A 27,498-nucleotide genomic window follows, 5' to 3' on the forward strand; every position below is an offset into this window, starting at 1 on the left:
AATAGACTGTGAATGTTTATAAAACCACCACCAGGGAAAACATTTAAGTGTGTATGTGTCATTGTAAATGCACATTTAAAATGTGGGTCTGAATTTTCACTTGCAATTCTATGCTGCTGAGTAGCCTATGCTTGGTCTACATCGCTGACATGATGCTTATTGCTGCACAAGCAAAAGAAATCTCCTTGTATTGTCCATGCATTGTCCTTGGTTTTTGGGCACTGGACTAGGCAACTAGTATGAGGCAGAGGTCATAATTAGCTACTTCCTAGCACTTTTTAAACTTCCCACTGTACCTGAACGTCACATTAACTACTACTGCTATCAATAATAATAATTTTAAATAGATACATACCATTATTTAGGCTATATTTCTAAAACATAATATACATAATACATTTTGTATGTCTTTATGTTAATAACATGAGCAATTTAAAACATTAAATGGTAATAATTACTCTCATTTTTGTAACCTATAATTTTACATTGACACCTCCTAATTAAGTGCCCTTGAACAAAGCTTCCCCATCTGTTCCCACACTGATGCATTAGATGACACACCAATATTTGGAAAGAACCCTCAGAGAAACCTCATTTATGAGGACTTAAAAAAAAAAGAAAAAAGTTTGTCATACTTTCTTAAAATGTGTTAGGAGAGGAGCAAACATCAGGGAGTCTGAGCCGGGTGACCGAAAAGTCATCCTCATCAGCTCACATATTAACTCCAGTGTCAAGACATCCATCTAACAGTGAAATTCAACTATTTGCGCCACTTGAAGGACCGTTGATTGTCTTCAGACAGCAGTGTGGGAACTAGTTTTATTTTTACGACCACAAGATGGCACCAAAGGATAAGTTAAAGTAGTGTTTTATGATCTGGCATAACATCCCAAAGGTTTAACAGGACATGAATGATTTTTTCAATGCTATTTCAAATATATTTTGATTAACCTTCAGAAAAAAAGCCACACAGAATATCAGCTCTCACTGTATCGGATCGGAATGTGTGTTTTCAGCATTTGTTGGGCGATTTTCATGAAAATGTGGTTTAGTGAAAGAAGTGTGATTAAAGTTCATGAAGAAGAACAGGTGGTTCCAGGTCAACACGAGGGCTTAACCAAGCGCTATGAATGGCGTCTATTTAAATTTTGGTCAAGTTATAAAGAAATTTCACATTTGCACAAATTCTGACCCGAATTTTAAAAGTAGGATATTTTATATTTCACTTATTTGGCACATGTCCCTTTTGACCATCTGCTTTTTGGACTGGCATCGGTTTGGCAGTCACACTTAGGCCTACTGGAATGCTCACTCCGCACACATTCTCATTTGGTTTCAATTACCTGCAATATTGTCTTAAATCGAGTGACGGCGTGTCGTCGCTCTTCTCCTGAAGCAAGGTGGCGCTAGAATACAATTTATCTACTCCGGGAAGCAGCGTTTTACACAATGGGCCTGAAACCATCTCACTCAACAGACACCAATTTCATGAATTTCACGAAGGTACATGTGGCTTTTGTATCCCGAGTGCTGGTGACGGGATATTCACTGTCTTCAGCAGTCAGGCACGTCCAGCTGGAGCGAGTCTGTAGCCAGATATCCTCGCTGCAAATCAAACTGGGCATCTTTTCTGAGATGATTTTCCAACTTCTCCACAACTTGAGGTTTAGGAATGACTCCCAACACCGACCAGTATTTGAAAACAAAGAGGAAAGGAGGAGAGACAATGGGGAGAAAATGTTTCACAACAGTTTTGGCAATGAGGAGGACGCGTAAATTACGCATGAAGATCAGCTTGTGTCTCAGTGATTTTTAATTTTTGAAAACACAGACACGGACAAACCATACACACAAAAGTCACGCCACTAAATTACCACTAAAACTAATGTAACTGTAAATAATAATTATAATAATAATGATAATACTAATAATAATGATACCGATTTTGTGTAATGTGTCTAAATATGAATGGCTGTACAAAGTGCCTGAGGTGCAGCCGTTGCCGACGCCTATTAAACACAGCTCGCAGTTTTAGGAAGCTGGAAGTTGCCGGAGGCCCGGTGCTATGGTGGAAGTGGTTGAAACCAAGCCCTAGACAAACAGGCTGGATATTCAAAAGGGACCCCGCTCTTGTCTGAGAGTAACCCACTCTCAGACAGCTCTGCTTTAAAACTTACTCCTCCCTTAGTGCGCAGAGCCCCAAACAATATTTCTGATCCCCCCTCTTACCCCCCTCTCCTTTGTCCAGGCCTGGTAAGGTCTATATAGCTGCAGGTATTGTGTGTGCAGTTAAAATGTGTTCGCCTTTGAAGTCAAACATGAAGGCTTGTTTTAAATATTAACACCACAAAAATCTATAGATTCTATGTGGAATTATGCAATTCCAAAAAAAAAAAAAAAAAAAAAAATACAACTATGAAGGATTTATTGGGGGGATAAATGCAAAATTTAATATTTTCCTGTAAAAAGTTTGTCCAGTATTCTCAGTGCATGCGTTAAGTATGTTTAATAACGTGTGCTCGAGTCATCCATGCAGATGTCTGCCTTTGCTTTCTGGATGAGCGACATGCACCGCAACTGTGCGTCCCGTATGCAGCCAGCCAGCATGTGTGTGTGTGTGTGTGTGTATGTGTATGTGCTCCGTCAGAAACTTTAAAAAGGGAGAAAGGGTGTTTTAGATTACAGCTCTGACCATTATCACCCATGTGAGCGCAAGTGTTGCTCTCTTCTCTGTGTGCGTGTATGTGTGCGTGCGCGCGAGAGAGAGAGCTCATTCGCTCTTGGCCCGGGGGGTCTACATAAGTATGTATTAGAAATAAACAGTGGATAAATAAATAATGACCCTCACAATAGCAGGGTAGCTTTCTGTGTAGAAGTAATGATGTTGGCAGTTAACCTTCAAGTTTTTTTATTTTTTTTTAAAAACTTGACACAGTTTCATTTGCAGTGAGAATTCATGTTTTCTATCAACACAAAACTGAAGAAAAAAAAGAATGGGAGGGTTAATTGGTTCATAGGACTAACAGATGTGTCCCTTTTACTTTTATGTCACTTGAAAACAAACATGTAACCTATGTAATGTACAGTATTTTTTATCTTCCTCCGTTTTCCTTCATTTTCTGAGCTATAGCATATTTCTAATAAGTCATCATTATCATTTTTTTTTTCCACCAGGAATGGAAAGTTGGCTCAACCCACACCACAGGTTACCTGCCTCTTCAAGTACACGATACACTTTGCTGGGTTTTCATAAACGAAATAAATCTTTTATGCAAATTCGGCTCATGCAAAAAGATCCTGACTACGACTATGGATTTTATGTCTAATATCTTAAATTGACACTTTCCTGCAAATATGAATAATGTATTTTTCTTTGTAGCAGTGACTGCGATTGTATCACAGTTTCCTTAAATAATTAATTTAACCAAAGATTTTAAAAAAAAAAATCATTTTATTATCTTATTTAATTTTGATTAGACACCAAAGTATGACCTAGGCCTATTCAACATTGAGACAAATAAAGCTATTATACTTTTTCCCAGGTTGTTTCTCCTTTCTCGTCCACACCCGGAGCAGTGCGCATGCGTCACCAGGTGGCCCCGCACCGCTTTTATGGCCAGGTGAGGCGATCCGGTCCAGGTAAAAAGTAAAGGTTTACTTTGGGACCGAAGGCTCAATGAGATAGCACGGCACGGGATCAACCAAAAACAAAGGCAGCAGAAGACAAAGAATGTCAATTATGGGCAAAATGGGGGAATGGCAGGTAGGTGCTGCTTACTTTAAGACAAAGAGACGGCTGTGAAAATCCATGAAAACTGTCAAAGTGTCGACTTGTTGTAAGATGAGGCTGCACAGGAACCGTAAAACGTTTTACAAAGAGAGGTGGTGGGCTGCAGTACGCGTGTGTAGTCTAGAAAGCTATAGAGTTTACCAGACAGGAGGTCATACAAAGAAGTTGCAGATATTTTGGAAACCCTCTTTTGTGGTGTGATGTAGTCTTGCACGTCAAATTGTCCATCCCATTGTTTTGCTGTGGAAAACCGAGGATCGCATAGATTTGTAGGTTGTAAGGAGGCAATACGCACTTCAGATACACTGTAAATGTGTTTTTCTTATAGATTTGAAATGTGTGGAAACACATTACAGACACGACATGAGTACTGACGAAATGCAGTTCTATTTCAAATGGTGTCCTCTGCGTCCATGGTGTAAAATCTAACTTTTCATAAATGTATTTCGTCTATATATAAAGGTATTCCACATTTGTTTTAAATTCATAAGTTACACAGCATCCCATAATGGACTTTCTACTGAGTCTTGTAGTATAGATTGTCTGTAATTCACTGAAAATCTGGCCTTGTGTTTTTTTGAGGTGCACAGGATTGAACAGACGACCCGAGATCTTTGCTGAAACAAAACATTTAAGTTTCACTCGTTTCAGAGAAAAAACACACAATCACCACCACAGACGACAGGGCCAGATCTCCAGAAAGACACTCGCATGCATAGCTGTCATTGTCAGCCAGTATCATCGCTCCACTCTCATTAATAACAACTGCTTGTAAAAAGGTACTCCACCAAAAATGGTAATCCAGGTTTTAAACGAGAGGGGCCAACGCCTTAAAGAGCTGGCGACCTGTCTGCTGACCCACGACCTGCTGAGGTGAAGGCTCGGCCGGCGACAGGGCAGAGCCAGGCTCCTCTAGCCGGTCATTCAAATGAAACAAGGCCATGTTGTTGTGTTAATTATTTACATTCCCCAAACCCTGCGCCCTTACAGGTAGTCAATGGACCTGTAGAGCCGCTTCGAATGGCTCACTTTTTTAACATAACATTGAAAGAATAGCCTCTCAAGGTCTCCACTCTCAATGGGATTAAAATAACAGTTTGGAAGTAGAAGAAAAAAAAAAATCAAGGTTAACAACAAAGTGTGTGACAGGGTGCTATTTGCATAGGCATGCTGTTTTAACATCAGCTCCTGGGAAACTAATCTGTGAGACACTGATTGTGTAGGGTTGAGACTTTTACCAAAAGTTATTTCAGAGCAGAAATATATTGTTATCATATAAATATTTCACTATATCGTTAAAACAGCATTTCTGGAGTCTGATGTGCGCATCTCTTGCCTTGGAAAGACATGTGAAATTACACTAGAAACCGTCCCAGGTGCATGCAGGTCCCCATGCATGACTATATACCCTCCCCTCAACAAACACACACATACACACATACACCTCACTGAACAGTAGAGATAATAAGCATGTGTAGCGTCTTGCTGCTTTAGTTTTTACCTGTGCGCTGTCCATTGGTGTTGTGTGAGCAGACGGGGGGAATCAAACGGCTGTTGATATGCTAATGAGGCCCTGTGCCAGTGTTATTACAGAGCTGCTCCAGCCCTTCACTTCCACCATTAGAGGGAGACCTCAGAGCGCAAGACAGACAGCAGCCCACAGCTTCAATAAAAGTAGTTTTTCTGAGCGGGGAGCACAATTCACTGAGTGAAAACAAGGCTAAGGCGATACCTATACTCAATATCCACCTCAACAACCCATGAAAATGCTTTGGAAATTAACTGATAACATTAAATATGAAGATTGCGAGGTAAGGGGCTCATTTTTTTTTGGATTAATTTCGTTTTATTTAAATTTTTAGAAATGCACTGATAATTATTTGAGGGCTGTGTTGTATTGTTTTGTTCCAAATATGTCATTCTTTTGACAGCTGTTATTGAACACATTTAAACCAACTGCAGGAGAAATAGATCCTTGTCTTTCATTAATTTTTATAGGCTCTTTTAATTTGTGTATTTGCGTCAAGTCTAATAATATTATTATTAATAATAATAATAATGATAATAATAATAATAATAACAATAACAATAATAATGGCAATAGTAACGTTATTTAATATAATAGTTTCATGAGTAAAATTACATCAGTGATTTTAAAAATATTTTTTATCTTCAAATTTACATCTAAAAATAAATCCAAATATTAAATGACACGTGAGCGTATTAAAATAATTACATACACTTACCACAAATTTAATTGAAAATAAATATTTTGACTAAATGGCAGATGTAACGCTAACACAGCCTGCTTTATTCAGTGCTTAAATGGCATGACATTTACCCTTCACTTTTAATATATCTGCAACATGAGCCGTTAGATTTTGCGTGTGTATTGTATGTGTGGAGTGCATACACTGAGTGATTGTTGTTATGAGCATAGACAAAGTTTGGCAGTAATATCAGGGACTTGTTTAGGAGTGGAGAAGCCAGTCGAACGTGTTTTCAGCCGCGTCCTGTGAAGATAGGGACGGCCGGGAACAGGAAAACAAAAGCTTTGCACCTCCGCGTTCATGTTATGGTAGTTTTTTTTTTTTTTTACACATACAGGCAAATATTTACCCGCTGGTATCGATTCAAATAATACAATTTGCAATCGAAATCCGGTCACAAACCAGTGTTGCGTAATTTCTAAATGCATAATTAGACAGGAAGGGGAGTAGAGCTCTTTTGGTCGCGCGTAAAAGTTCGCTGGAGCGCCGGATCCGAGCGGCCCTATCATAGACTTTTTTTTGGGATTTATTTTTCTCCGTCTTTCCGGGTCAAAGTTAAAAGTTAGCCGGTGTGGCTTTGGGTTTGGAGTCGAGGAAGAACCCGTGGATTCATTCGGAGCTCCATGGAGGACAGCTCGCTGTCGGAGTCTGAGGTGGAAAACAAAGGGGCGAGCGGTAGAAATGAGCTGGTCGGAATGCCCATAGCGTCGTCTGCTGGATTTTCACCCAGTTCAGAGGTGCACATTGTTTCCTTCCATACCTTCTTCTTTCCCTGTCTATGGTCCACCTCCCTTCATTCCTATATCTTTCTTTCACTTTTGCGCTTTGGCCCTGGGACCCTTTTAAAATCCCCCCCCCCCCTCCTCCCTCTCTCTCTGATTCGTCAGACGAGAGTGAATGTCCCTCTTTTTCTCTCTCTCTCTCTCCACTCCCTCCTCACTCTCTCACTCCCTCTTTCTCTCTCTCCCTCTCTCTCTCTCCCCATCTCTGATTAGATATACTGATTCCTCCTTTCAATGGACGTCATTTAAGCGCAGACTCCTGCCTTGAGTTGCGTCCTCCGCTTCACGCCCGATTTCCGACCATTCTTTCCTTATTATTAAGTATTCCTGTAATATTAATAGTCATGAATGCGTTCTATTAGGAGTCCAAGAGGGAGACGAAGAAGCGGCTCTTTTGCTAATATGAGCTCAAGCGAGGGGACGGCAGCACTGTGATAGAAGCCAGGAGAACAGGGAGAAAGAGGGTTTACCAAGAGAAACTTTTCAACCCAAATCCGCCAGCAACGCCGAATATCTGCATTTTTAGACCCAAATGAAGGGCAGCGGGGATCTAACCAATTATTTCTGATGGATTATCGTCCTGCTTCTGTGGCACATATCTGATCGCCGGGGCCATCGTGATCTTGCAGGAGAGAAGAGTCTTTTCGGGGGACTAAACATTTTTTTGGGGGGGTTTTGCTTGTAAATTGCATTTGCTCGCCCCCAAACACTCACAGTGTTTTTTTTGAACTGATTATTCTTTTCTTGAGTCGCACCAAAAATCCTTTCAGATGTTAGTGCACAGTTTTTCCGCGATGGTAAGTTGCTGGAGCCTCACCGTGTCAGACACTTCAAATTTTTTTTTGTTTGCAAAACATAATTTTGTTTCTTTCGCTGAATAATGTTTTGCCAAGTTTGCATGCTTAAAAGCTGTGGATCATCTTGGAATAACGCTGAAAAAAAAAACAAAAAAACGCAAGCTTCGGTTGTTTATTTGAAGGCATTTCCACGTCCGAAATTCGATGTTTCATTTCATCATTTACTTTTTGCAATTTATCCATGATGTTATTTTCGAAAAAAAATATAGAGTAGTGATCGGTGTGAGCAACTGATGTCTATAGTGTTTAAAATCCATTTCAGAGACAATGATATGAATTCTGTGTAGATTCCACACTTGGTCTAATTCCTGTCATCCACTCAGGCCATATTTGAAAATGCCCCATCTTAAGCCCGCAGCATTCAGCAGTTTAAACAGAGAGGGAAACTACATTATTTTACGGTGATGTGTTTAAAAAAATGTATTTTAGGCTAAAACACACTTTTCTGTCTCTCCTCCCCTGCTAGGATCGCCACGACGGCACCAGCAATGGGACAGCCAGGCTACCTCAGCTGGGCGGCGTGGGCCAGAGTCCCTACACGAGCGCCCCTCCGCTCTCCCACACACCGAACTCGGACTTCCAGCCCCCGTACTTCCCCCCGCCCTACCAGCCCATCTACCCGCAGTCTCAGGACCCTTACTCGCACGTCAACGACCCGTACTCCCTCAACTCCCTGCACGCCCAGCCGCAGCCGCAGCACCCGGGCTGGCCGGGCCAGAGGCAGGGTCAGGAGAGCGGCCTGCTGCACCAGCACCGCAGCCTGCCCCACCAGCTGTGCCGGGAGTACCGCAGGGAGGTGCTCCTACCGTCCGGCCACGGCCTTGACACGGGACTGTCGGACTCTATCCCTATCCATGGAATACCTCACTCTTTAGAAGATGTTCAGGTAAGGCAGCGTTCACCTGGGTTTGTCCTTCTGTGGGTTTACTCGTTTAAAAAGGAAAAGTGTAATGTCGCTGTAATTACTAATATTAGACTCAGCTGGCTAACAGTATATATTTAAAATTATTACTATTATCATTAATAATAATAATATTAATATAATAATAATAGTGATGGTGGTGTTGTTGTTTATTTATTTATTTTTTGTAATGCAATTAGCCTATTATTATAATTTGTAGCAGCACCCTGTCGTTCATAATTGCTATTATTATTATTATAATTATTATTAATATTATTAATATCGTATAGGTATAGGTAAGTGTTTATCTGTCATTATCACTGTTAGATGATAAATGTCTTCTTGATTGTACGCTTTATGGTTCGGGTGGCTCTTAATTCAGCCATTTTTTACTGCCTGAAAAAAAAAATAGCATGAAAAAATATTTTCCATTATGTCAAGATTATTTTTAATAAAACAAGCACAATTTTGCATCCTGAGTTCAGTTTATAAAATATAGTTTTCAGAGCATATCTATTTTTAAACGCTGTTACTTTAATTCGATGTGATTATGTTCAATATAACTAAATCCAATTCAGTGAAATAGATAAAACACATTATACGCCGACAAGGTTTCCTCCATGTTCTCTGACTTTATTTGATTTCTCTGTTTGAAAAAAAAAAAAAAAAAAAAAAAAAAAAAAAAGATCAAGCTTGCCGTTCTTCCAGAATAATAACACTGCATGCATACTAACACGAGAATTGAGTTTTGGTGGATTGAGTTTAGGGTAACTGCTGCGATTACTAAAGATGCATGATGAATGAACGCTAAAATTGTCAATAACCGTCATTCTTATTGAGAGTATTCTTCCCAGTTTTTAATCAGAAACAAACACCAATAATCCTCTAATTAGTTCATAGGCCTTTAATAGGCTGCGCTGTCGTAATTACTATCCAATCTAGATTAGAGGTTTCCTTGTGAGTAGAGCCAATCTGAGGGCGAAATTAGGTCAGGATTATGGGGCGACACATCTTAGTTATTTAAGTCTGAGTTTGTGATCTAGTGTAATGCGTCCATCAGTGTAACCCGCTGAAAACACGCATGGACAATAATAACAGGTATGGGCCTCGAGAGCCTCCATGTTGGATGATTGTGGCCGCTAATTGTGCCAGGCTTTGTTCGTGCACAGCATTCTGAGATGAATTCACTTACACAGACTGATATTTTATGCCTTTGTGCTAAAATTGTCCATTTTTTTTGCTTTTTTTTTTTGTTTTTTTTACGTTTGTGTCACAGTCTGTTGAGGATCAAGGAATTCACATCCCCGACCAGACTGTAATTAAAAAAGGTAAGCAATTTCCTCCGAGATATCATGCATGTTTCTGTAAGCTGCACACTACTAGGCTACACACACACACACACACACACACACACACACACACACACACACACACACACACACACACACACACACACACCATTCACCATTCTGCTCGAGAGAACTCGATGCAATGCGGTAATGCCTGACTGATCCTAATACGCAGTAGCCTATTTTTCATTACATGGTTTCCAAGTGCATCAAACTGGCTGCACCTTTTTTCTCGCTGATGGAATTTACTGTCAGCGTTTCAGAGCAGCGGGGAGATGAGTAGAGCTGGTGGGCTTTGTAGGCCCCGTGGTATTGATGGTCAAAGATACAGGCCTATAGACCATCCTGGCACTTCACTGGTGGAAGCCAATAGCTGCAATCACGCTGCATGGTCAAATCTAAAATGGAAGTTGGTACCGCTGGATGGAGCACAGGCCTGCCCTGTGCAGGATGATAGTCTGTCGTTTATAGAGGGAATCAAAACTCGGCTTGGAAAAAATAACCAGAGACTGTTTATTAATGTTTTTATGACTGTTTTTTTAAAATCTAAATCTCCTTCTCATATTTCCTTTGCTGATGGTTGTTGGATTATATTGTTTCAATATTTTTATTTATTTATTTGCTGTCAGAAATTCAGCCTGATTCATCTTGTTTATGATACAACACGGGGGAGGCCTTTTTATGGTCAGATTTAAAAGCGTTTTGTCAGGTCACATTAGAGCTCACCAGATAAGATATGGAGCGATTTTTCTGTATATTTTTTTCTGTCCTCTTTGCTTTCTTCTTCTTCTTCTTTTTTTTTTTATTTCTGCCTTCTATCTGCGCATCAACATGATAATTGGCTTCTTATATTAGTAATCTCAAGAGTTCGTTTAACTCCTATTGTCTCTATTAGGCTCCCCTGAGCCATTAATGTCACAAGTGATCTATCCAAAGGCGCACAGTCCCCTTTGTCTCCGGTTACTGCACACCAAAACGGTGTAAAGCCCAGTATGCGTTGAGCAACCCCCCCGGTGTGAAATCACACACGGGCGACGGTGTTTTGTTATGTTATGTTATATTATGTCAAAATAGGTAGAGAATATCTCTCGGTTGGTGTGGTTGCTTTGCGCACAGTCGATTCATGGTGTGGCGTGAGCAAAAAAAATAATAAAATAGGCTGTTTGAGCGCTCAGATGCTGGAGATTCTCGCTGTCTGCGGCTGATATCTATACATTAAAAAGAATGACTGGCGTTTTCTAGATAATGTGAATGATGTATTTTACGTGTGTATCTGAATGACAATTATTCCTAATAGTCTTGATGTCAGTGATCCTACAATGCAACACAATTATTATTATGATCATTATTATGATTATTACTGCTATGTATAGGCCTTTGTTAGTCGCTTCTCTCTGCATGTCCAGGTTGCTGAAAGTGTACACATGTGGTGCTAAACTCTAAATCCGGGGCCTAAATCCCCCCTTCTCATTTAGTTAAGGCTCTGCATTGCATGGAATTCACTGAGCACGGTCTCTCTCCCTCTCTCTCTCTCTCTCTCTCTCTCTCTGTCTCACCCCCTCCATCTCATCCCTCCCTCCATCCACACCATCCCTCCCCTCCCCTCCCGTTTCCCTTGCTAGGTCCAGTGTCTTTATCCAAGAACAACAACGTCTCCGCCATCCCCATAAATAAGGACGGTCTTTTCGGAGGGGTGGTAAACCCCAACGAGGTGTTCTGCTCAGTTCCGGGTCGCCTGTCCCTCCTCAGCTCCACATCAAAGTACAAGGTCACGGTGGCGGAGGTGCAGAGACGCCTCTCGCCGCCCGAGTGCCTCAACGCCTCACTGCTGGGCGGGGTGCTGAGGAGGTGAGTCTGACTGCAAAAAAAAAAAAAAAAAAAGCTCTGCTCTCTATATACCTGTGTGTCTGTGTGCGTGTGTATGAACTCTCTCACTCTACTCCAATCCATTCCTCCTCTCTCTCTCTCTCTCTCTTTCTCTCTCTCTCTCTCTTCCTCTCGCTCTCTCTCCTCTGTACCAAGAATAATTAAAATCGACCAACCATGACACCTAGCTCCTGCATTTAAAGCAGGAGGGGTCTGTTAAATTCCATATTAACTTCCCTAGCGCACTGGATCTCTCTCTCCTCTCTCTCTCTCTCTCTCTCTCTCACTCTCTCTGTGTGTGTGTCTCTCTCTCTCAAATTAATGTAGGCCTAGTCTGTTTCAACCCCAGCTCTATAGGCCCAGTGAAGGCATTACACATGAAAACATTGGTCTCCAGTGAACTGTCTACTGAACTGCTGCAGACACGCAGCCAGTTATAGTGCTGCCTATTAAGTAGGGCTTTATTTATTCATTTTGTAAAGTATTTGTCTGATGGTAAAAACGCCACGGCTCTTTTGGTATTATTTATAGTTTGTATCAGGGATGTGGTGCAGGGCAAAGCCAGCCACATTCAGTCCATCCACCCTTTAATTAGTATTAAAGAGTTAGACCACATTTATTGGCTGACAACAAGTACAGAAAGTTTCAAAAAAGTACTGCTGTTTTGACAGTGGTTTTTTGCTTGTAAATTGCCTGGAAACCCACAGTTAACGTCTCCTTCAATTTATTTATTTGGGATTATTTGCACAAGCCCTATTTAGTGTGCAGTACCTTTCAAAATCTTCATCATAGATTAGCCCCACTTAGAGAAATTCCTACACATGACCAACACTACAATGAATTTTTGCTTTGTTTTACTGTCACAGGGCCAAGTCTAAGAACGGAGGAAGATCCTTAAGGGAGAAGCTGGATAAAATCGGCTTGAATCTACCTGCGGGCAGACGCAAGGCAGCCAACGTCACCTTGCTGACGTCACTAGTGGAAGGTAAGTCGGGTGCATTTTAAATCACGTTCCCACTCTTGTTGCTCCCGCGATATCAGGTGCTTGCAAACAGGGATTTTTTTTTCTTCTCCTCTCTCTCTTTCTCTGTGTTGGAAATCAGCATATGCGCTCATCCGTGTAATGTGGACCGACTTTGCCTCGCAAGTAATAAAGCATGAAGGATGTGTGTGTCTATGTGTGTGTGTGTGTATGTGTGTATGTATGTGTGTGTGTGTGTAGGAGACACACACACACACACACACACACACACTCACACACACACATACACACACATACACACAGAATGGTGCTGGTAATTCTAGTGGCTTTGCAGCGTTGGCCTTCGCTTTCAGGAGCACACTTGCAGGTCCACGGCTGGCCTAGTTCATACACTGGATGAATTTGTGTTGAAGTCCAGTTAATTATTGAGTGCTGCTTGTTTATTGGGCGCCGCTGAGCTGTTTCACCTCATGGATGAAAAGTCGATTGATTTATTAACCCTGCATTGTTTCAAACAGTAACACAGCCTGGATATGGCTGCGCAGGGCTGATTTTTAATGGTGACTTAACTCATTCGTTATCTTCCCATGCTTCTGGTTTTCGGTGAAGATTTCTGTTGCATGCAAATGATGTAGCGTTGACCTATTGGGAGCTATATACGGTTTTTTTGGGGCCTATTAAAGAATAAATTAGTCAATTATGGCGCGTTGAAAAGATGCCTTTGTCGCGATTGGATAAATCCATTTTGCTTGCAGAGTTGAACCTTATTATTCAGTGCGGTGGTATTTGGTGTACTGTGGGTTTCCAAAGGTGAAAGCCTGCGATGGTTCATTGGTCTCTGTTAATCATTATTGCAGAAGAGGACCGAATGCAATATTCATTGTGCTTCGTAGAAATTTGGTGCTGTATTGTAATGAGCCTGGAGAAATGTATGATTCTGGGTAATAAGGGGGTGGTGGCACGTGGGGGGGTGGATGGAGGAGGAGGAGGAGGAGGAGGAGGAGGGGGGGGTGAAGGCAGCCGGTTATTTAGTGAAGGGACACTGCGTTTTCTGAAGTGCTGTCATTGTTTGTGATCCGCTCCATTTTATGGAAACGAGTTTACTGGACTTGAGCTTTGATGCTAATTGGCGCATGCGTTCTTCCGGAGCAGAGGCTTATGGGCAGGAAGCCCCGCAGTAAAAACTCAACTGCTTCAGGAAATTAAAACCAAAGACTTGGGGGGAAAAAAAATTCAACCAACAAGAGACAGGAGCTCAGACTCGGACGGAATGAAACTTGCTATTCTCATAGCTGAAGTATGTAAAGTGAAAGTGAGATTTAGTTATAGCCCTTTAAAATTGCTTCCCCATGCCTTTGTGATCTGCTGGACTTTCAATCATGTGCAGGCATTGGTAATCAATGACATGGTGTTAAGCATGACGCTCCGTCTATATTTCAAATCCAGTTATTGTTTCTCCCTCTATATTTAACATTCTCACGGTATGGAGGAATTCAGGAGCTGGACGTGTATTGACAACTCGCAGGGCTGTTGTTATTATTATTTGTATGCTGTTATTGTTGTTATCATCATTATTAATGTTGTTTGGAAGGTACAGGTGCCATAAACCCTGCTGTCTTAACGGATAAACAGTGGACGCTCTGCTCAGATCAGATTAATCATGTGTTGGCCCAAGCAGGGAGTGTGAACTGCTCTGTATTTGATGTAACCATATTTAATAAGCAAACACATTCAACCTCATTTTTTTTTCTCTTTCTCAGGCGAAGCGGTACATCTTGCCAGGGATTTTGGTTATGTATGCGAGACCGAGTTTCCAGCCAAGGCAGTAGCTGAATATGTAAACCGTCAGCATTCCGACCCAAACGAACAAGTCCAAAGAAAAAACATGCTATTGGCCACGAAGTAAGTGCTATTATCACATTTCACTGTGCATCCCCGGTCTGTGCCAGTGTGTGTGTGTGTGTGTGGCGTGTGTGTGTGTGTGTGTGTGTGGCGTGTGTGTGTGTGCGTGTTTATTTGACAGCCTTTCACACACACACACACACACACACACACACACACACACACACACACACACACACACACACACACGCCACACACACACGCTTTTTTAAAAAATACATCCATCATATTTTCTCCGTCTGTTACATGTTTTTAACACATGCAATATTTATACATCATATCAGATGTGTGATCATGACAAAATATGTTGTCTACATAATTTTATATCAGTCCACTGATGCTATTGGCTATTCAGATATTACACACTTTCAAATATTACTCGACATTTGTGGATTTCATTCAGACACTTCCTTTTCTGTTTTTTATTTAATCAAGGGTTTCAATACAATATTATAAATTATAATTAAATATTTGTATGTACTTCTGTTGGTGTGTTACTGCCTCAGCCACGCGCTCAGCAGCGTTTAGTTTGGCCTGTGATTTCATTGACACTGACCAGTAGCTGGTTCTCATCCAGCGCTGCTATTGGTGTTGGTTATTTTTATTATACGTTAACTGAAACATGGGAATGGCCTTACAAGGCAAGAGGCCTGCATTTAATATTGATGACGGGCCGCTATAATCAAACAGCTGTCAGCTATAACCACTTATTACTGGCTTTCTGGGTGTTATGGCGCAACACCATGAAATGGAAAGTTAACTCACCTTTTCATGGCGGAACACAATTTTCTCACGTTTGAAAAATATTGCACTTAAATTCAGAGCATTTCATATAAGTAAGATTTAAATTACACACTTTTAAAGTGATGAAAGCATTAATGTTTCGCGACTATTATTTTATTGTTTGGTGTTTTCAATTTGATCATCAGCGACTGAGGTTCAAAGTTGACACTGCAGACATGATCGTTTTACATCAACAAGTCATTTGGACTCATGTTCTCTAGTAACATTTTATTAATATTATTATTTTTTAAATAAAAATGAAATTTGCTGCCACTAAGCTGAGAGATTTATTTCCACCTGTTTGTAGCTTCAGGACATTTTTTTTTAATTTCTGGAAACAAAGCAGAATATGTAATGCAGTTTCAGTCCACCAAGAATATTGACATAAGTTGAATTGCAAGTGGACTTATCTCACCTCTGTGACAGTTCGCTTTTTACTCGCTTTAAGCAAAAATTTAATTTACAAACCACCTCCCCTGCATAACTGACTGATTTTAAAATGGACATTTTTTTGCAGTGTTTTGATGTATTTTATTAGGACTCTATGATGCTTGCAGGAATATCCGATGCTCTAGTTTGGTCATTAAAGTAACACCTGGCTCTCTTTTTTTTTTTTTTTCAGGCAAGTCTGCAAAGAGTTCACAGACCTGCTGTCCCAGGACCGCTCGCCGCTGGGAAACTCACGGCCGCAGCCCATTCTTGAACCGGGAATCCAGAGCTGTTTGACCCACTTCAGTCTAATCTCGCATGGTTTCGGGACCCCGGCACTGTGCGCGGCAGTCACAGCCCTGCAGAACTATCTGACCGAGGCTATCAAAGCCATGGACAAAATGTACCTCAACAACAACCCCAACAGTCACTCAGATAACGGCACTAAAGGCGGAGACAAAGACGAGAAGCACAGAAAGTGATGTTTCCATCCCACCTTCACCGAGGGCTAAACCCCAGGGCCCTTCTGCTACACCAACCCACACCCCTCCGCCTCGCCCGGGCCCCCACCCATCCAATATAAATATTATAAATACCTTATAAATACTATTGATAAAGTTAAACGTGCCACTTCCTGATCTTGCGCGGTTTTACATGTTTTGTTTTTACATCCCACTTTGGATTCACGGGGGAAACGACGCAAGAATCTTCTTCTTCTTCCAACACCTGAACCATATGAAATGTTATTTTAAAAAAAAAAGAGAAAAGAAAAAAAGCTGCAGAGGAACAGCTGCAGGGCGAGGAAAAGGTGTATTGCCTCAGCCAGAGGACTTTTTATGTACTCCCCTTATTTTTTATGAGCTGCAACGAATGGACTGAAATCCAGCGACCCCTCTATATCTCAATTTTACGATTGTGACAAAAACGAAGCTAAAAGAGGATGAATTCTTATCAGTATTGTGAATAATAAACTTGAAAAACAAAGAGAAAATCCACAGAGCTCCATGTCATGACTTCAGTTGTAGACTCTCACACTCTCTCTCTCCAAGCGACCAACTTGAACTTTTTGAATTTCAACACGATTCACGGTTATATAAGGGAATCAGTGTTCATGTATGTATATATTTATTTATGTGTAATTTAATGGGAATTGTAAATATGGTGCGTCTGTTGAAACTTCTTTTTTTTTATTTATCTGGTGCCTCCTGTTTTAGTGGGTTTGAATATTCGGTTAGTTCTTCATGTGATTTTATGGTTCTTAGAAAACAGAAGTTTGGGGTATTTTTTATTTCTCTGGGATATTTCAATTCAGCCCTCTTGTAGCATGTTGAGGCGACATTGAAGCAAGTGAACAAATTTAATAGAAATAAACTTCCATTTCTCTCTATATATATCATCCTTATTCAGTTTTTTTTTTATTTGAGACGGAGCATAAGTGAGACCCTGAGGAGAACTGTTTTTTTTTTTTTTTTTTTTTTTTTTTGTGTTTCTATTTTCGTTTTTATACAAGCTTTTATGTGTTGTGCCAATCAGAATACGTTTCACCTCTTGTTCTCTCCTTGAAGCACCATAAAAGCAATAAATGGAATATTGTCTTTTTTTAAATGTTCGAAGACATTCAAAAAAACATTTTTTGGGACCACCTGATATCTTGTTATGTCCGATAATGTCCAAAATTGGAGGCGGTTTTAGCTGTATTGTATAGACATGTGCTGGCAATAGTTCCCATGCCTGTCAATGTATTATAGTCCTTTGTTGCCCAGAAAAAAAATAAATATTTGATACGCTTCATCTCGATTTTTATTCATATCTTTTAATTTTTTATTCACTGCTTGATACGTCCGGGTGTTTTTTTCCCTTCTTCTCTTTTTGGTCTTGGTATTTTTTTTTTCCCATTCTGAACGGCTACAGTAATTGAGTTTAAGTCTCCCCTGACGATTGCTCCTTGCAATAAGAAGCTGAACTCATTGTTTCCCTCAAGTATAATAAAAAAAAAATCTTACTTTAAACTCCCTAGTTCAGAGCACAGGATCTTATGCAGGCCAAATGGCTCACAACAATGGATATATTCGCGTTTGAAGTGTGCAGCGCCACCCCTCCAGCTAAAACCCTCTGAGATGTATATGGGCCTGGTGTGCAATGTTTGGTTGTTATAGGCTATATTTGGCTCCCCCCCCCCCCCACCCCCCCACCCCTCTACTCCCCCCCCCATACTGTGCTGGAGCCTTATTCAAAGACATGCATCAAATATTTGTTATGTTGTTTGCCTCTAAGTGTAATCAATGAACAATCAGCGCTCAGTATGCTGGTGTTTTTTTTATGTATATTTCGTGATATAATACTTTCATAACGAATTTCTTCCCCTAACTGGTATTAAGTCTCATTTTTTTTTTGGCTGAGTGAGTCTATAAATGTGGTTATCACGCTGGCTGTAACAGCAAATCTGATGCTGGCCTTTGCTTTATTTTGCGCGAAGAGCTGCAGAGAGCAGGCCGTTGCATAACATTTGAGTTGACTTTGATTGTATATTGATGGCGTGGCACCTATAGCTCGAAATCAATCTCGTCTGGAGCATGAATCAGCCTGGTGATATATGCATCTTGGTATTGTTTCTTGCTTTCCCTATTTCACTGTCTGGTAACCATGCAGTTTAAAATATTGTAACACTGGGAGATAGAACACTGGGCGACCCCCCCCCCCCCCTCACCCCCTCCTCCCCTTCTTCCTCCTCCTTCTCCTCCTCCTCCTCCTCCTCCTTTTTCTCTCTCCAATCTCCTCAGCAGCCATATTTATTATCTGCATGATTTTCGGGCCCTGGTTTAATTCTGAGGCAGTTGTTTTGCAGGAGGGTGAATGAAGCCTAACTGTACATGTCCTTGGCATAATTGCGATGCACAGTGCTGGAGCAGGTGAAGCGAGGCATTGTCTGTCAGGCCCTGTTTTTGTTGGCTCAGTCCTCAGATTGTGTGTGGGATCCTGTCCTCAGGCACAATAGCTCACTCATAAAGGGGAGAGACTACCCGGCTGCTCCTGCTATGGTGGATGTGAGAGGGGGGAATAGCATAAATAGTCACTTTAAGGGAAAACAATCGTATTAAAACAGCATTCATTGGCATTAGCGGGAAAAGGAAGCCCCCTCACGTGTGTCATTAATGCTAATGTTATTTAATAAATTTATCGGGGTTTGCTTGAATGAAAACAGGTTTTTGAGGGTGAAACGAACGCATTAGAAATAGTGGTATCTGTGACAATGGTGGATATTTGTGCGTGTTATTAGTATGAGATGAGGAGGATCGCAAGGCCTGTAATTGTGTCTTTTTGTGTTATGGAATTGGAGTGTTAAAGAAACTCCAAATCCCATTGTCTGTCGTTTGTTTACACAGATACCGGCATATACAATAATTTGCATAGCTTTTTTTTTAAATACAAAATTGTAATTTTACCCTCATTTGATCTTTAACAGGTAGAGCTAGTTTCTCATAATGCCTCACAGCGAAAGTCATTTGCAAAAAGAAAAAAAAAAAAAAGAAAAAACAAGGAGGTCTGAAATTTGAAGAGCCAGTCAGCAATATCCAGCTGAATTCGGCTAATTCAATCCATAACTGCTGCTTGTCTCAACTAAACCAATTACAGCTGATTCCCGTATAGTAATTAATAAGTGTGAGGCCTGTTGTTATCAAATATCCCGGAGAATATGCGAAAATAAAATATATACCAGGAGTTAAAGTGATATATTTTTGATTAAGCGTCGTCTGCCGGCAGATGATCATGCTCAGGGATGAATTGTGTGAATTGTGTGTGTGTGTGCTCGTGTGTAGATGTGTGCGGAGAGTTATATCTATTCATTTCATCCAGTATTTGTCTGCATGGTAAAGACAGGTTCAGTAGGCTGCTGCTGTTGATATTTATAGTTTGTAGCAGAGATGTAATGAAGGACAAACACAGCCAGACTCAGCTAAACCACCTCTCTGTGTGTGTATGTGTGACACAAATCTTGCTTAAAATCATTCGCTGCAGCACCAAATTGAAATTAGTTATGCATGCATGTATGGTTAAATTAAAGGGGAAATTAATGTTTGCGTGCTGACACTCCAAATATATTTATTTTTCATGGCAGTCGCCTTCTATTGATCACTGTCTGTCGGGCATGAAACGCAACTTTTCATTTGCAACCAGCTGCACATCACTGCTGTGCTCATCAGTCCTGTACAAATGTGTCCCATCCACTTTACACGCTAGCAGCCATGTTTGTGGTCAGAAAGTATTTAGATGATGCTGCTGAGATCATTGCTTGGTGGAAGGACTGTCTGCATGGCCTAATTACCCTGTAGCGCCATCGCTACAACAGTCTGCACTGTAACGCTTGCAGGCAATGCTTTGGAGCTGCTTGCCTGCATGGGAACTTGGGAAGATATAGGGCAAAAGCCTACAAGGATCAGACTTGTTCACTGCACTGCCAGAAATGTTATATTGGTATGATTGGAATGTGATTGAAGCCCAGCTGTCCTCTTGACATTTAAAGAGTTATCTGAGTATGATGGAAATGGAAGTGATTGTTTAAAGATGATCAGTTATTGCGCAGCACTATGGGGAAAAAAAAACAACAAAAAGATTAGTGTTCACATGATGCTGGAAAGTTTTTCTTTATTCATGAAACAGAGATGTTTTGATAGAGGATCTTGATGGACTAAACATGTTGGTGTTGTAGAAACACGAAGAGAGACAAAGTCTTAAATGATGGAAAACAGATGGTCATTTATCGATAGAATTTCTGCAAACTCAGTGCTGTCAATTACAGGCCTCCTTATATCCTATTTTTACTAAGTGCGCATTTCAAACTGCCGGCTTAATATTAAGTGGCTTGGACAAGACGCAGGGCTCCTCTAAATGACATTTGATACGGTTATTGGTGCAATCGAATTATGTGACTTTAAAGTTTGCAATGAAGCGCAAAATGGCTAATTGTCCTCAACTCTGACATCAGCCGTCATTTGAGGCTCTGGCCCCCCGCCTGGCGTTGACCCCCTATGGGCCCCTTGCCCGCTCTGCAAGCCAGGGCTCAGAAGCCAAGAGAGGTCAATGACTCCACCAAATCGCCCTTGATTACTTGAGACATTAGGTAATCGATTAGAAAACATTAAGTGACTTTGAATAAACAAAGCGGCTCCTGATAGGCTCTGGGGCTCGATAATTCCACCGCAATATGGCTCATTCACTACAAGGAGAGGTGTATGATAAGTTTTTACTTGACATCTTTGCACGCACGCGCTTACACACACACACATTTCTGTACACACCTACTGAACAATCCAAAATATAGAATATGTATTAGAATATATAAATATAATAGGCCCATAGGTTTTTATACAGATTTAATTTAGTAGTTTTACAATTAAAATGATTTTGATGCATTTTTAATGGTTTCTTTTTGCCATTTTTTTTTTCAACCAAGCATGGTTTTATAAACAAAAAAAACAATGTTAGTGCGCTGTGACAGCACTTATCAGGAATCATTGTTGTCCTGCAGTCACCTATCAAGCACTGAGGTCTGCCAATGTCATGGTCTTGTGTATCCTCAAATATATGGAAAAAAAAGCGGATTAAAATTGTGTTAATGTTTCCCTACTCGGTTAATGCAGTTTATTTTCTAGTTTTAGTCATTCTCTCTCTCCCTGCCTCTCTCTCCGTGTCTCTCCTTCCTTGCATCCTCTGCAGTCAGCCAGGGGGGGAGTGTCGCCCCGGGCCAAACATATGCTTCTTTCCATTGCACTAATCCAAATGCAGCGTGGAGGAATAATTGCTCGAGTGGCCGTGGCTTCGCAGGGGCTTTGTCCCTCACTGGCTCCCGTCAGCCAGGCACACGCCATTTCAATCAACTCTCTCTCTCTCTCTCTTTCTCTCTCTCTCTCTCTCTCTCTCTCTCTCTCTCTGTCTCTCTGTATCAAACCCCAGACCTTTTATCAAACCAGACCCTCACGCTTGATAGACACAGCCATATCCCTTAAAATGTTTTTTTTTTCTTTTTTCTTTTTCTTTTTTTTTTTTTTTAAATCCCTCCTCATGTGTTGTTGTTGCTGTCAGGTCATCATATTTGGAGCAACATCTTCATTAATATTGACAATTCTGCACGTTTGGCAGGCTTTATTGGCAAAACGGTCACATGTGTATTGACTACAAATGAAAGTGACTTTTTGGTGACTTTCGTCAGCGCTTCAGACTATTTTTTTTCACAGATTTCAAGAAGGGAAAAATCATCTCGGTCATTCAACCAGAAAGTTGACACAGCTGATTATAACTTTACATGATTCCTGCAAATCAATGAATATGCGAAAAAGACAAAAAATAATGTGAGAAATGACAAAGTTTATAGAGCAAAACATTTTTTTCTTAAACGTTGAAAGAGTTTAGGGAGTCTAAAATGCCTGCTGGCATAATAATAATAATAATAATAATAATAATAATAATAATAATAATAATAATAATAATAATAATAATAATAATAATAATACATTATTTGTGCCATTCATACACATACATGTACTCGCATTACATATATACAAGGGCTTGTAAAAATACACTTTGTTAGGAAAATCATTCTAGACGTATTCAAATTTAAATACAATAAGAATTAACAACAAAATTGGGAAAAATTTGGGACATTTGAGAAGTTTTGGTGGATAGTAGCAGGTGGACAGACAGGTCTTGTCATCTATGTACCGGCTGTTATCTCACTTTAAATGGTTGAAATCATTAGAAAAAGGTTATTTGATAAGGGAACAAAAACTGTATGTTTTCCTGTGATGAATTCACAGACATGCACGGTTTCTCCAGCAAGGTGCGTGAAAGTAAATGAAAGTGCATATCGGCATGTATTGTGTCCTGTACACACACATACACACATACACACACGCACATACACACACCCGACGCTTTAACACCCTGTGTCACCCTTATTATCTGCGAATCAACGATGAAAAATCACTCTAGTAAAATGTAGCATTTGCTAGGAAATCACATATTTCCACGGATAAGGCATAGAATAAGACAGAGAGAGAGGTGGGGGTAGGGGGTGGCAGCGGAGAGCCGTGGATGTCTGACTGAATTAATAGACATGATAATTTCACACTATTTCATAGTGAGCTATCTGTTCCATCACAGCAAAATAAAAGGGTCACTGCGCAGCTGTGGCAAACCCCAAGCGTTATTATGAAGTTTGATGATAGACCCCCCCCTTCCCTTTCTTTTTTTTTCCTCTCTTTTTTTCTTCTCCCTGGTACTTTGCTTCAGGCCAGCAATAGCTCGAGGCCACGCCGGTGCCTCCCCATGATAAAGGACTTATACTCTGTCTGTGCGCAAAGAAAGCCGCAGCAGCTTCTCTCTCTCCCGAACCTAATCAACTCACTGGCTTGGCCCTTTAACGATTGGTATACACCCCCCGCCTCTCACTCTCTCTCTTTCTCTTTTTCTCTCCCTCTCTCCCTCCCTCTCTCTCTCTCTCTCTCTCTCTCTCTCTCTCTCTCTCTCTCTCTCTCTATCTCGCTCTCTCTCTCTCTCTTCCTCTGTTTCTTTCTTTCTGAGGGTTACTGCACATTTTTGGGGGTATTTATTTATTTATCCTACAGTCCAATATCCAAACGCGTTTATCATTCTGGGAGCGAAAAAAAAAAAACATGAAAATAATACTATTTACTATAAATTAATATTATTATAAATAATAATAATAATAATAATAATAATAATAATAATAATAATAATAATAATAATAATAATAATAATAATAATAATATAACGTAAATACATAAAAATAGAAGGAAAGGAGAATAGGATGAGAATAATAATATTATAATAATATATTGACACTATATGATGTATAAGACAAAGGAAGTCATTTGAAACATGATTGAAATTTAGTTGTATTTAGTTGGAAGATACTCTGAAGGACACATTTAAAGTCTCCATAAATGTTCTGCTGTCAGTCATAACGGCAACCACTTTTTTTCCATAAAGTTTTTACTTCTGGACTCTTTTTTATTGGGTATGTACTTTTTTTTATCCAGCAGCTCAATAACCAAACACATTTTATGAAGTGTGAAGAACTTTGCGTCCAAATTCATGTCAGCGCCGTTGTTCACAGAATCTGAAGACAAGTAGGTGTATTTTTCGTTCCGCCCCCAAAACTGTTTGTTTTCCAAATTTATCGCTGAAATGTATCGACAAATGGGACACATAATATGGACCTGCTCCCCCTGCAGCGTTCCCGGTTGATAGGGACCTAAAACTCTACGGTGATAGGGCTCATTCTGTCCATATGGGTTTGCTTCTGCCTTCAAGTCAGCCAGTTTTAACTTCATCCAGCAGGGAAAAAACTCTTAATGCACTGACTACAATATTTATTTTAAGATCTAAAGGGAGAGAGGACTGATGTTTGGTGCTTAACTCCCACAAATGCCACTATTTATTTTTTGGAAACTTCAGAAACAACTTGGCTGTTGTTTTTTTGGGTATTGCAAGCAATTTTTTGATAAAAAATGAGCATAGAGTGCCAAAAACAAATGTCCGCTTCACTGTAAATGCAGAATAAAGTGAATTCAAGTCTGAAGGATTCTTGCCAATTAGCCTTCTGTCGTGTGGGTGTGTCATCATCATCATCATGACACTATAAGAGATAAATACGTTAAATGGAATAAACATAATTATTAATTTCTCACTTATTGAATTGACATTTCAGCTTAAATCTTTGTCACATTATTGATCGACATTGTGGTTGTAACAGTATACAGTAAAGAGTGACAGTGAGAGATGGAGAAAGGAGAAGGGGGTCTCTGACATGTGACAAAGGTCATGAGCCACTTTAAAGCTCACACTCCTGTGAGCACATGATATCTGAACCTTTGGAGCTATACTGTTGTGGAGGCTGACCATAATAATATTTGTATGGCAAAAGAAATCTATGTTATTTGTATATGTGTGAAAAACTGGGGCTGTGTGGACTGAACTGGTCTGGTCATAGTTTCAACTTGTGTAATTCGAGACATTACACAAGTTGAAACTATGACCAGAAAATTCCCCCGACTTCAATAAAAAATAGTGTTACCTGCAACATCACTCCTTGAATGAAAGAGGGGTTTTGAAAGTTGTCTAACATATTGATAATTCTGCTGCCAAGCTGATTTCGCCTGTTTTCAATATCTACGTTTTGCCATGACAAAGAATTACAAGGTTTCTTTGTTTAGTCTAGAATTTCACACATAACAGAGTGGAAAACTCTTTCGAAATAGCATTTAGACTATTGTTACAAGTGAAAGCAAAACTAATGGAACAAATTTTTGGTAGTTTAATAGCACTTTAAGGTTGGCTGATCTGTCTGTACAGGTGAAACCTTTTCATAAACTTACAAGGAGTCCATATTTTGAAAAAAATGAAATCAATGAATAAAATTGACTAAAAATTACCCTGAATATTAGGTTGTACAACGTTATTCATGTTGTTGTAGGACATGCTACTAAAGCAAACACACTCAGATCATTTTCCACAACAGTTCTCAGTCCTTTGTTTTGGCAATATTACGATTTCTTGTATAAAAAAAAATGACACGAAACTTATCTGGTTATATTTTGCTCAGTCTTTTGGGTGCAATAAAGATTAATTACTTTGCCTAAGGTTAGGGTTAAAACTTTTGGTCATGGTTAGTGGAGGATACAGTCCAAAAATGCATAAAAACCTTAAAAGCCCCCCATCTCCAACAGAAAATATTATCCTTACTCAGAAAGTTCTGTTTCATAGCTGATATCTCAGCTAATGCAATAACAACACAGTGCTCTGGAAACATGGGATGCAACTGTAATCCTGAAATCACTTGGAAAATCAACACAAACATGGCTGATCATGAAGCCTTATTGTAGTCTTAAAACAAATAAGTGATCTAACTTAATAATCTCCCTGTCTTGTGACTGGTGACTTGTTGACTCAAACACAAATGCCCATGAAGCAAAGAAACTATTTTGTGCCATGTTTGTCTTCAGTAAAGTGGCTTGTTTAAAACTACCGTTAATTGATCTTATGAAAACCAAAATTGTAATTGTATGTTGTTTTTCTTCAGTTTTTCTGTCATTTTCAGTCGATTCTGCGAGCAGCTGATAATAATGTGATAACTTTACAGCCACATGATTAGCTTAAAGAAGAGTCTTGTATGGTTGAGAGAGTTAGAGAGCTTGGTCTGGCCTCTCAGAGCCTGTGAAGAAATGGTTTTGATCTTACCACAGGCTAAACACTGCCAACAGGACTTGACATTGCAGAACAATTTCCCAATTACCTTTTGACATGCATATTGACACAAATGCGCAAAACTGTAATTTTCTCTCTGAATTTGTTAGCTTGAGGGGCTCACTTTCATGCCAGTGGATTGTCAGATGTGCTGCTCTCTCTCTCTCTCTCTCTCTCTCTCTCTCTCTCTCTCTCTCTCTCTCTCTTTCCAGTAGTCTTATATATGTGAGTGTCCAGAAAAAGGATTCCCTCCTGACAGCTGGAAAATGGAAAAAGACCATTTTCAAAATGGAGGAAAAAATATGTGTGCACCCTAATGAGGCTTCCTTCATGAGAAGTGTACTTTTTGTTGTTTTTTTTAAAAATAATAATATTTATATCTAGTTGAAGTTTGTTGTGAGTTTGTGTGTTTTACAGATGACTCATATTTAAAAAAAAATGTCTCTGAAAAATTGAGTGTATTTTTTTTTTTCATGGTTCATGGTTTTTGGAACCTTCATAGATGTAAATGTGATCTGATAGTTTGCTTCGACAAACAAGTTTTATCTAATCCTACTGAACACTTGTGTGGCAAAAACCTCAACCTTTCCCAATAAACTTTGCAAACCTCACAAACATGTTGTCTCTCCATTGTCAATCTCAAGGTTCTGGCCAAACTCAACATGCCAGTTGACACTGAAATGCCATAATCACTGGGATGTTTTCTTGCGTTTGAGATGTCCAGGCAGCAAGGAGAGGAGAGAGGACGATGGCCATGTCATCATGAGCTTGTCATCGTGTTTGGCTTGATTGGCACATGCTAGGCCAGATTACAGGAGCTGGTGTTGATGGAGGGTTACCCTGAGACTCCCAGCCGCCTGCTATCAGGAACCCCCGAAAACTGGGTCAGACTTGGGCTTGGCTCTGCCCCGAGCCCCTTTGCCCCAGCTTTGGTCCCAACGCTAGTGCTAGTGGAAAGGAGGATCAAGCCTCGGGCCTCGGATGAAGGCCAAATCCCAAGCCAGTACCTCAGCCCTCCTACAGTACGCATTTCCAAAATCAGAATCACATATATTTATAGCTTTCTTAAAGTAAGAGAAATATGGTTTTGCCACCAAGTTAAAGTGATAAATGATGACACTTTTGACTACTTTACTTTCTATGTATACTCCGTGTATAATAGCTTGACTCAGTTCAGACTGTGGCTTCTTATGTTTTTTCATCCTTTTCATTTATTTCAAATAAACTGCTGTTGATTTTTCAATAAACAAATCAATTCGCTGTGTTCATAGGTTGAATCACTATTATTTGTCATAGGCTGACAAAAAAGACTATCTGAAATTTG

General features: G+C 40.1%; 1 protein-coding gene across 3 annotated transcripts; it reads left to right on the forward strand.

Moving 5' to 3' along the window:
* Nucleotides 1–3,674: 3,674 nt before the first annotated feature.
* Nucleotides 3,675–17,703, forward strand: tfap2a (transcription factor AP-2 alpha). Of its 3 annotated transcripts, none has more exons than XM_044338940.1 (7): nucleotides 3,675–3,763; nucleotides 8,166–8,585; nucleotides 9,877–9,928; nucleotides 11,572–11,797; nucleotides 12,682–12,800; nucleotides 14,558–14,699; nucleotides 16,105–17,703. In XM_044338940.1, the coding sequence occupies exons 1-7, from the start codon at nucleotides 3,731–3,733 to the stop codon at nucleotides 16,391–16,393; spliced, it is 1,281 nt and encodes a 426-aa protein (XP_044194875.1). In that variant the 5' UTR covers nucleotides 3,675–3,730; the 3' UTR covers nucleotides 16,394–17,703. The 3 variants fall into 3 exon arrangements, with proteins under 3 accessions (XP_044194875.1, XP_044194874.1, XP_044194876.1); XM_044338939.1 differs by lacking the exon at nucleotides 3,675–3,763 and adding an exon at nucleotides 5,436–5,601; XM_044338941.1 differs by lacking the exon at nucleotides 3,675–3,763 and adding an exon at nucleotides 7,032–7,639.
* Nucleotides 17,704–27,498: the final 9,795 nt, after the last annotated feature.

This window comes from Thunnus albacares, chromosome 21 (assembly GCF_914725855.1).
Source record: "Thunnus albacares chromosome 21, fThuAlb1.1, whole genome shotgun sequence".
In the NCBI taxonomy this organism is placed as follows: Eukaryota; Metazoa; Chordata; class Actinopteri; order Scombriformes; family Scombridae; genus Thunnus; species Thunnus albacares.